Source organism: Gymnodraco acuticeps, unplaced genomic scaffold (genome assembly GCF_902827175.1).
Source record: "Gymnodraco acuticeps unplaced genomic scaffold, fGymAcu1.1, whole genome shotgun sequence".
NCBI classification, from domain to species: Eukaryota; Metazoa; Chordata; class Actinopteri; order Perciformes; family Bathydraconidae; genus Gymnodraco; species Gymnodraco acuticeps.
In genome coordinates this window covers 3,826,705-3,837,353 of record NW_022989974.1, presented here as the reverse complement: position 1 = coordinate 3,837,353, position 10,649 = coordinate 3,826,705, and the positions used below count along the sequence as shown (strand labels likewise).

The following is a 10,649-nucleotide window of genomic DNA, read 5'->3' as shown; positions in this document are numbered from 1 at the left end:
GATTTTGTATTGTAAAGTCCTGGGTAGTTTTACCTTCATGACTACACAACTTCAAATTACTTCTTCAAACTTATATGACCCCAATTTAAAAGGAAATATCACATCTATAAAAATAACCTGTGATGAGCTGTCACAAATGGACTTTGCCTAATTTTTAAGGCTCGAAAAACCCAAATTGTAAACAAAAACGCTAAACTAAAGACTGTGTGTGTGTGTGTGTGTGTGTGTGTGTGTGTGTGTGTGTGTGTGTGTTCCACATTCACAGATAATATATTAACCTTTTAGAGAGTTTACACACCTTAACATAAAATCAATGCCAAAGCTACAAAGGACCTAACTGAATAATATAGTATAATTTGCCCATTGCATCCTGTCCTTGAGGCATTTCATGTTGACTAAAAATAATTAATTTATATAATATAATAATATATTAGTTATATATATATAAAGACAGTTTCATATAGTACGATTTGGTGAGGGTTTGATTGAATAGTGTTTAGTGGTGCCCAACCATACAAGCTTTAGAGGTCACCACATTGTGTTTATATCTGGTTGCTTTATAACAGAGTCAAAACCCTTTGCTCCCAGTCATTGTAAAACTTGTTAGATCTGCCTGTGATACATTCAGCTGTATTGCATCGTAACAAGAAAGTGCTTTATGTGTGCTCAGAAGAACCAGATGGATTCAGCTCTCCCTTATTACGCTGAAATTATTTGTGTGCATCTTTTAATGGTTTATCATTCCACTGAAACGTTACTGCTGGATTTGAATGTTGTGTGTGCCATTTAGTGGAGCTCCTCTCCCATAAAGTGTCCATGCATGTAATTGAGGAAACAATTTGCATATTGATCAGGCCTGTGTAGGCAGCTGCTGTGATGGAATGAGCCCAATTAAAGTGAGAAGAGGATATCGCTCTGTGTGCAGTTGAATTGCATGAACCATTAGATCAAGCTAAGGGACAGTGTCTGCCTTGTTGGACTATACACTTAGACCTGTTGGGTTGAAACATTTAAAATACTTTAATAGTGCACTTGAGGCAGGAATTACTGCAACTTCAGCCATACATTTTTACCAATGCGTTTTATTGTCCAACAAAAACATTGGTGGTTTGACTTTAAGGCAAAGGTATAACTTTGAATTTACAACAATAGGTTAAATAAACTTAATCCATGCAATTTATATGTAGAAAAATAATCAGTGACACTTTATAGTTGCGGTGGTAATCATTATATTATACAGAAGTATAAAATAAATAAACATAAATCAACCAATCAAGGGATGTCCTCTGCAAAGCCGTAAACACACTTAGATCATATTTCAGGATGCACTGACAAGCGTGTGTTTCCTCACAGAGGCAACATCGCCAAAGCCAGGAGACTGAAGGTGTCATTCTTGGACTTCGTTTTAGCATAATTGACTAATTGATACAATAAAGAGTTAATATTTCTAATAATAATAATAATTCCTTAATAAAGTTTAAGTTATGGCACGTACTCTAATGAAAACCATAATCAGCGATATTTAGATATATAAAGACAATTTCGCCCTCCCAAAAAAAACAGCAGAGATGTTTTGCAACGATGATACAGTATGCTGTCGCCCAAAGAAAAACGGTAGCACAACATATTTTTTCATTTTTCATAATTATTTATGGTCACTTCATTTACACATTTATTTGTTTACAATACAGCAGTACACGCGCACCAGACCAGTGTTTAACCTACTTTGCTTCCACTAAATCCTCCTCGGGTGCAAACCTTTTGCCCGGGTGTTGTCTCTTCTCCTCGGCATGGTTCTTGTTGATGTTGTCTAAAAGGTCGATCAGCAGATTGGTCTTGCTGCAGCTCGTAGGGTCCAATACATCACAGGGACTGTTCGTGCCTAAATCCGGGCTGGAGTTATCCAAAAACCGTTTCCCTGGGTGCTGACGCTTTTCTAACTCGGCGAACTCTTCGTCTCCATCTGAATCCGCGTCCCAGTCCCAATCGTCCTCCTCATCCTCGAAGTTGCGCTTACCTGGGTGCTGGCGTTTGTTGTGCAGCACCAGGTAGCGCTTCCCCGGGTGTTGCCGTTTTGAAAGTTCACTCAGGAGCACAATGGGGTTTTCAGAAACGTGTTCCATCGTGACGCGCTTCCCCGGGTGCTGCCTTTTCTGGAGCTCCATGAAAGAGTGCATTTCATCTTCGCGTTTGCCCGGATGCTGTCTCTTTTGAACATCCACGTACTGTTCATCCTCATCTTCTTCTCTCCTCCCCGGATGCTGCCGCTTCTCCAAATCCTCGATGTACCTCTTACCGGGATGTTGTCGTTTTGTCACCCATTCTGTATGAGAAGAAGACCCTTCTGGAAAAGGGAAAACATTTAGATTAATTAAAGGAGATCAAAGTCTAATTTAAGTTTTCCTAACTGCTAAAAAGTGTTTCGAAGCCTTTTTATAGACCGTGCGTAAATTACGCACCAATGAGTGTAGCCTTGGTCCACATTCCTTGCAAACTAATACATTGAAACTAGATTCTTAACCAATTTTAACAATTTAAAACACGTTAACAAACATTCTTTCTTCAAAATGATACAATTGTATCTACATTAAAAACAAAAAGTACATAAAACTGCATAGAAGATGTTGCCATCAGTTAGAGCCTTCCAATTTAAACACAAGGCAAATAGCCCAGATTTCAATGCCATAGTATTGGTAAATTGAATTTAATATCGTTTTAAAATTGGAATATCCAACATTTTAGATACTTATTGGCACTCTTTTACACCAAATATATCTATGCCTGGAACATTGATCCAACACAAATCCATGTTACGCACCGTTTCTGCCGTATTCATCCTGCATCTTCCTGAGAATGGACCGTAACAGGAGACTCTCTGCTCTCTGTAGTATGATGTCGTCTATGGTCCTGCCGTCTGTCTCCTCCTCAGCGGGGAAGCCCTGTCCTCCACACACAGTCATGTTGCAGACCACGAGAGAAGCCAAGAGGAGCAGACATGTCGACTTCATGGTAATGTGGGTGGTCTTCCGATGAAGAAATAGATTATGATTTATGGGAAAAGGTATGATACAAGAGATCAAATTAATGTGGGAACAATGAGAACTCTCTTAACATATGTCTACACTGTATGTTTAAGAAGATTTAATATCGAAACCACGAGTCTTATTTTCGATTGCTACTCGCCTTTCAGACGAGGAGGATATCATTGTTTCATTGCAAACTGTTTCAGTTTATTAACAGCAAATTCAGTAAGTTGACTATTGTTTTCCGAACAGTTAAAAGTTCTAATAAAATCAAGGCAATAGTAAAAAAACGAATCGGCATTAAAAACAAATCAAAACTTCAGCCGAATTTTAATCTTGTTTTCAGGACAGAAACAATTGAAAATGGTGGAAACGCTGCCTAAAAACCTCCAAGGTGATTTTTTAACAACGCAAACATAAATTGCACCTACACAAATAGATAAGACGGAGCCATTAATACATAAAACGGACATATTTTCGTTGTATACATGTTTATTCTAAAGTGCGCCAAACTCACCTGGGAAGTGTCCAAAGTGTCTCCTCTGTTGAGCTCGCCTTGATGCTCGTTGCTCTCAGCCTCTCGCAGCGGTTGGTGACCTGTGAAGGCCGGGTCTGGAGGTATGAGCGGATAACTTCGCGTCTCAGCATTTATACTTACCGGTCACTGTCGTCATACCCACATCGGAGTCATTTCTCAGGATCCCTCACCCCTGATGTCACCAAGTCGTGCGCAATAATGTGCTGAATGATCCTCCAATTGGGACCGCTGCCCAGTCTGTCAATTGATCAAAAATAAACGCAAGAATGAAAGAAAGCAGGCACTATTACACGATTGTATAAGTTAAAAGCATGCGTCAAAAATATGTGTTTTAGACCAGACTTGTAATTTAATCATACCGAGTTTCCAAATCAAATTTCTCTTCAAGTATGTCATGGATGCATTTTATTTCATTTATCCAGATGTTTTTATACAAAGTATGAATCTGGCTTATATTGTATTTTATTGCTGTTGGCCTTTCAGACAACATGCAAATCAATGGGGCGCCAGTAAGGGCTACGGATAGATGCTTTCATCGATAAATACCCTAAAGTCACAGGACTCAGGAGGGAGAGCTGAATCCATCTGGTTCTTTCGAGCACACATAAAGCACTTTATTGTCACGATGCAACCCAGCTGAATGTATCACAGACTGATCTAACAAGTTTTACAATGAGTGTGAGTAAAGGGTTTTGACTCTCTGTTATAAAGCAACCAGATTAACACAATGTGGTGACCTCTAAAGCAGTTTTGACAGTCCATGGTTTTGATCCTTATAAATGTAATTTGTCATTCAGTGATTAAAAAGTATCAACACATTTTCAGTACTTGAGTTTTGCATAATAACAAATCTCTTTTTTATTTTCAGAAGAAGATGTGTCAGTATCACCTTGAGAGCTCCCCAGAAACACACATGGAGGTGGATGCAAACACACAACCTTCCTCTCAGCTGGACTTCAGGTCAGTGCTCGGCAAGTTTTCCAAGTTTAGTCATATAAAAGGTTAACTGGATTTGCATCTATACGATTTTTAACGAGATTCGGGAAGCAGTTTAGTTTTTAAAGTTTTTATGGTTGGGCACAACTGAACTCTTCTCAATCTAAATCTTACCAAATCTTCCTGTATGATTTGTTGGTCTATCCTCGTCCATTATGCAGAGTCAAATCACTCCTTCATGTGACTATGCAGGAGTTCCTCAAGTCATTGTTGAGTTTTAGCGTGAAATGAATTGACCGTATAACAATATAATTACTTGCTTCCAATGTGCTGTCACGTCCAATCTTTCAAGCGCGTTTTGCCTGCAGTCAAAAAACATCGACATGTGGAAATCATTAGATATAGAGTGCTTTAAAACAGATTTCTTTAAAATTGTACATCTTAACTTCACCTTTAGCTATAGTAGGCTGTCATTTTTTTCTTTGTGAGGAAAGGATAGGAATCTTTGTTGGACATTTACTTTAATGTTGAAAATGCAATTAGATCAATAACGTCTCAAAGGCTGAGATTTGTGAGAGCAATAACATTTAGTTACATTTCTGTAAAACATGTTAAAAAAGGAGATGAACAATTCCCAGTGAGTCGAAAAAGACAAACAAAGAAATTGACAGCGGCCCAATTAAGAAGTACTGTATCTGATCTGTATAGGAATCCACCTTCTTTAGTTCATCATGTACGCCCTTCCTTTCTAGGGATTATTCAATATTCCTATGTTTGAGATCCTATGTCAAAGCTAAAGACCAAGCCTTGCAGAGGCTTACAGATATATTTTCAAAATGGTCAAAAGTGCTGCTAACATTGAACCTGAGGGGGAGAGACTTTCAATCAATCAATCAATCAATCAATAAATCAATCAATCAATCAATCAATCAATCAATCAATCAATCAATCAATCAATGTTTATTTATATAGCCCAATATCACAAATGTTACATTTGTCTCAGTGGTCTTCACAGTGTGTACAGAATATCAGTATGACAATACGACACCCTCTGTCCTTAGACCCTCACATCGTACAAGGAAAAACTTCCGGAGAAAACCCACAGTTTAAAGGGAAAAATGGGAGAAACCTCAGGGAGAGCAACAGAGGAGGGATCCCTCTCCCAGGACGGACAGACGTGCAATAGATGCTGTGTGTAAATATTTGGATCCTTGTAACCTTTTCATACCTGATGAGTTTGCATCCCGGCTGCTAATAGGCCAAGTGTGCAAGGACATGCCCAAAGGAACCAATGAATTGCCCAAGGGAATATAAGTACGTGTATGTTTGCAGAATCTGCTCAGTGTATATTATTGGAACTGAAGATGTAGAACATTTTAAATGCAGATGGAAAGATTGCTGCAGGTGTGGTAGTATTTAGGGGCTACTCTTTCCTCCCTTTTATTGCTGTAAGACCTTGATAAAAAAAAGCGCCTACTTTATCTTGATCGCTCATCCTGCACAAAAAAACAAAGCTCCCTATCAGAGTCTTTCAGAGCGGGGAAATCATAACAATTAGTATTGTGGTCGGGATTATGTACCTCGTGTACTGAGGAAGAGGACAGGTTAAGTATACACCCTGCACGGTGGGGAAAATGATGGGACTCATTAGCCTGTGTCCTCTGTTTACTGTTGCTGGTGTTAATTATATATATTTCTAAAGTCTTGGTAAACTTCTTCAGAGTGTAGAGGAAGAATTCCTGTAAATGTACCCAGATTAACAAATTCAGGAAGCTGTATCACAAAGTGAGATTATAGGCTCTTTGGATTTTCGAGTGTCACGAAGCTGGCTATCTCGGAACCGGGTTTGATCACCATGCTGCACAGTTCAACTGCTCAGTTAACTTCCGAGAATCAGTGGGTTTCATAGACTCTAACTATGACTCACACCAAACTAAAGCTAGGCCAATGTATTTGTATGTCTGTTTGCAATATCTTTTCAATATGGCCGTATTCACAGTGAGTACATTCAAGTTTACATGTGCTCTTTGGGAAAAGTATCTTGGGAAAACGTTTCCACTTGACCTGTTGGACCAATGTCTATTTTGTTGAAATACCAGATGTAAAAAGTTGTATTAATTCTGACACTAATGTTCATCACAAACATCTGACCAGTATCTGTTTTCGGAGCCCATTGAAAGAGGCACACATCTGAATGTAAACGATCAGTTTGTGCTGTTCACAATGAGCTGGGTCACATGTGAAAACTCCTATTTGTGCCACTTTTTACTGCGGTGTGAACTGAGCCTTCAGATCGTTGTTGCATACAAATGTTTTAGTCCTTGACTCTTTAAAGTAGGATTAATTTAGCTACACATTTTGTATAAACTTTGTTACCGGTGATGGTTGGTAGGTAGCCATCATCGTGATACCTGTTCTTGAGGTGTGTCCTGTGTGTTCAGACCAGTCTATGGTTCAGACCTAGTGGAGACTTGCTTTGTGATGCCGGCCACAGATCCTGCTGCTCGTCCCCCGGTGTGCAGCTCATGAGCTGATGAGATATTTCCCTCAGTAACTTGGTGCTTAATGATCCCTGCAGAAAATCTAGCTCTTACAGCACTGCTGTGGTGAACACACAAGCACACACACATGTAAACGCACACACACAGGACTTGAGAAATGAGCATGTGAAGGCTTACAAGTACAGAAACCCTTTTAATGGAGGAAACTGGTTCCAATGCAGCAAACCAAATAAGAAAACAAATTGACATCATTGCATCTTTATCAAATTCATCTTTTTGCTTGAAATCAAATCTCCTGACAAACTCTGCCACACACTACCCTGATCATCTCCGGTCACATCATTCACATCTGTCCTCAATTATTATTTCAGCAGGGGGTTTTGTCGAGGTTGGCTGGGATTTCATTGAGCAGGATGTGATCTGAATCTGGTTCTTGACATGTTGAAGGGTGGTAAAAAAAAAAATGACTTCTGTTCATCATCTTTGCTCTCAAGGATTATTTTCTTTGCCATTTTTTGGGCAGTGCAATAAGCCGTAACTCCAACACTGACGTAGTATCACTACATGACAGTTGATATGGTGAATATTCATCATGGGTTGTTTCCGGTAGGTTAAATATTTGCTCTTTGGTTTCCAACTCCTGTGGAAAGGTTGGTCTTAAAAAACACTGTTAACTGAGTTAAAAATAGTAAAGGAAGTACTTGGTTTAATGAGATGCTAAAACGCATTGAGCTGGGGGAACTTCAGAATCGTGATAATTATTTATTGGTTTGTCTCCAAGAGTGAACTCTTTTCGTCGTATGCATAAATGAACTTTGTTGTGGTTTTAGAGTAGCAGAACAGTTTCGCAACTTTAACGTTTATACTGTTTAAAAACTGTGGTGAACTCTTAGCAGCTCCAACATCACACAGATGCATCCTCTCTTGATAAACTGCTTAATAATCCTCTCCTTTTTCATTCATTGCTTGGAATGAAGGATGTTTTGGTTTGATAAATACAGATAAGTTCTGAAAAGAAGAGTATATAAAAAGTCTTCACAAAGTTCAGTGAAAGTAGAGTTCTGTAGACAGGTGAAATCCAACACCTCTGTTGCAGACACCTGGGAAAAACAGGGAGAGGTGGCGAGTAAAAAGACAAGACATCTGAGGGGCGTGAGAGAAGTGGGGAGTAGAAGATTGACAGGGTGAAGGCAGGCACTGGAAACTGAAGCGACGCGGACAAATAAATAAACAAATGGAGAGTGAGTGCGTATGGATGGCGCTCCCCAAAAAGTGACACAAGCCTGACAGAGGTCACTGCAGCGGGGAATGAGTGACAGCTGGAAAGAGTGTGTGCGTCAGTGTGTGGAGGGGAAGTGTGTCACAGGTCAGGAAGACGGACTCTGCTTTAGTGTTCAGCTTGTTGGCTTTGTTTTGGCATGTCAATATCATGCAGAATTTAAAGGAAGGTTTCTCAGTAGTGGTTCTTTCAAGGTTTGGTAATACTCTGGTTCATTCATGGCGATGCATTATTAGGTTCAAATGGATTTCTTTCTTATTGTGGACACATTTTTGTTATATATGTTTTTTTCCCATTGCGCAAAAACATGGATCTTGAGCAACTATATAACATTCATCTGCTACTTAGTAATTATGTATCTAATATATCATTCCAATAGCTTGCATATAGACTCTTATTTCACTATTTCACTTTTTTTAAACTATTTTTCTTTTTGTATTCACTTTTTAATATTTACTTGCACTATATCTTTCTGTTTTTCTGTATTGTGTTGCACTGTTGGAGAAGCCTGTGACCTAAGATTTTCATCGACATAACTACTCTGTAGCTATGTTCGTATGACAAATAAAGAACCTTGAACCAATGTTGTCATCATTGATTTGACTCTTATTTTGAGTTCTTAATTTTAATGAAATGTTATATTTTTTGTTCTGATAAATGTTCCGGTCTTTGTATTTGATAGATTGATCTGTTTTAATGACGGTTAGAAAGAGAAGATTTCACGTTTAAGTGTTGATTGTTATGTCTTTACCTGCAGATGGAAATGAGCTAATAGCTAAATATGGTATAATTTCTTCTCTCTTTGAGACTAATATATTTGTATTCATGGTCCTTGTTTATTAAAGACATCATAACACTTAAAAGGCAAACAATACAGTAGATTTGATTTTGTACAGCTGTGATATCTTTGTGTTGATAAAGTGATATGACTGAGGTGATTGTTTACCCTTAACAATCCGTCAGAGAACGGTGCCGGCTGAAAGGTTAAAGTTCTTGGTGGATATTCTTTGAACTACAGAGCTTAACGGGTGTCCATATTCAAATGAGAAAGAGGGGTTCATCTTCTTGTAAATGTCAAAATGGGTTCATAAAAGGCTTGATCTTTTGCAGCTGTTTATTAAAATAACAACACAAGACCTTGATCCTATGACTGTATGGGGCTGGGGTTAAGAGTGGACCCGTGTTTGTCAGACAATTAACCGCCATCCATGGCATTACAGTATGTTAACAATGGAATTAGGATAACATAGTAAACAGATTTTTATTTGAGGGTACATTTGACCAGAATTAAATGAAGCTTTGCAAGTTTGAAGTTCTTTGTCAAACTTGTGTGCAAGAATTAATGAGAAGTTGATTGGAAATTAATTTCTAAGAACTGTCTGTAAAAAGAAAGAAAAACAAATAAAAAGGGAAACTAAACATAAAATAGTGCAAGTTGTATACACATAGGGATAACATATTTTCATTTGTAATGTTCATAATTACAAACGTTTTATCATATTAAGTGCAAAGTCCAGGAGAAAGGGTCATGACTCTCTTTGGATATCAGAATGTCATCTTTTGGGATTTTAATTGATCCATTTTGCACCTAGGAGTCTAAAGTTGGTACTCAGTGCTGGGTTTGTTTCTGTTGCCTAATACCTTATTTCCTCATCTTTCATCACAGCGAACAGTTAGTCAGAGCCACTATACACACACATCAGGATGGAAAGAGTATTTAGCATTATTTATTTTCAAATGTTCATCTCTCTTTAGCTGTGTGTCTGTTGCCCAGAGAATCCCATTATCTCTCAATAACCTGTGAGGCGCCTGTGTGTTTCTAAAGCAGGAGAGTGTGATTAGTGCAGCACTAGCACATGCTACAGCTCACTTATCATCATGCTCCTCTCTCCCTGCGTGTCTGCTCTGCCTCGTCTTCACAGCCCTCCATCACAGTCGAGTAGTGTCTGGGACGCAATCGTGCTAGATTGAGCTGATATTTCAGTCTACGACGGGCTGAAATGGCAGATGTGAGATTTTAAATATGTCATTCCTTCAGGAGTGATGAAAGGGAATATAATTCAAGGGGAAAATATTTTATGTACAGTCCCTCATCAGAACATTGCATACAAAATATAAAATAAAACCATTTTATCTGTAATGGTGTCTGAAAATCCCTTAAAACAAATAAAAAAGGTATATCATTTTAAACTGTGTGAATCCTAATGATACTAAAATTGTCATTTTTTGATGTATCTGTATTGTTCTGAAGTAGTTTGTTGCAAAACCAGATGAAACAATCTTATAACCCTGATGATATGTTCTTTCTTTTTGCAATGAGCTATGACTGAACAACAGACACATTGGCTTCCTAGGACTGAGGGGTATCACTT

The 10,649-nt window shown here is 38.4% G+C and overlaps 1 protein-coding gene across 1 annotated transcript; it reads right to left on the bottom strand.

Moving 5' to 3' along the window:
- Positions 1-1,065: 1,065 nt before the first annotated feature.
- On the bottom strand, positions 1,066-3,664 carry trh (thyrotropin-releasing hormone). Its single transcript, XM_034211135.1, has 3 exons — positions 3,541-3,664; positions 2,819-3,023; positions 1,066-2,344 (listed from the first exon to the last, which is right to left on the bottom strand). Exons 2-3 carry the CDS (start codon positions 3,006-3,008, stop codon positions 1,722-1,724), a joined length of 813 nt encoding a protein of 270 aa, XP_034067026.1. The 5' UTR covers positions 3,009-3,023; positions 3,541-3,664; the 3' UTR covers positions 1,066-1,721.
- Between the last annotated feature and the right edge of the window lie 6,985 nt (positions 3,665-10,649).

Bases quoted from the DNA above. Each gene is read 5' to 3' on its own strand.
- trh (XM_034211135.1), bottom strand. From the start codon at position 3,008: ATGAAGTCGACATGTCTGCTCCTCTTGGCTTCTCTCGTGGTCTGCAAC. The intron at 2,345-2,818 runs GTGCGTAACATG...TCCCTTTTCCAG, and splicing joins GGATGAATACGGCAGAAACG to AAGGGTCTTCTTCTCATACA.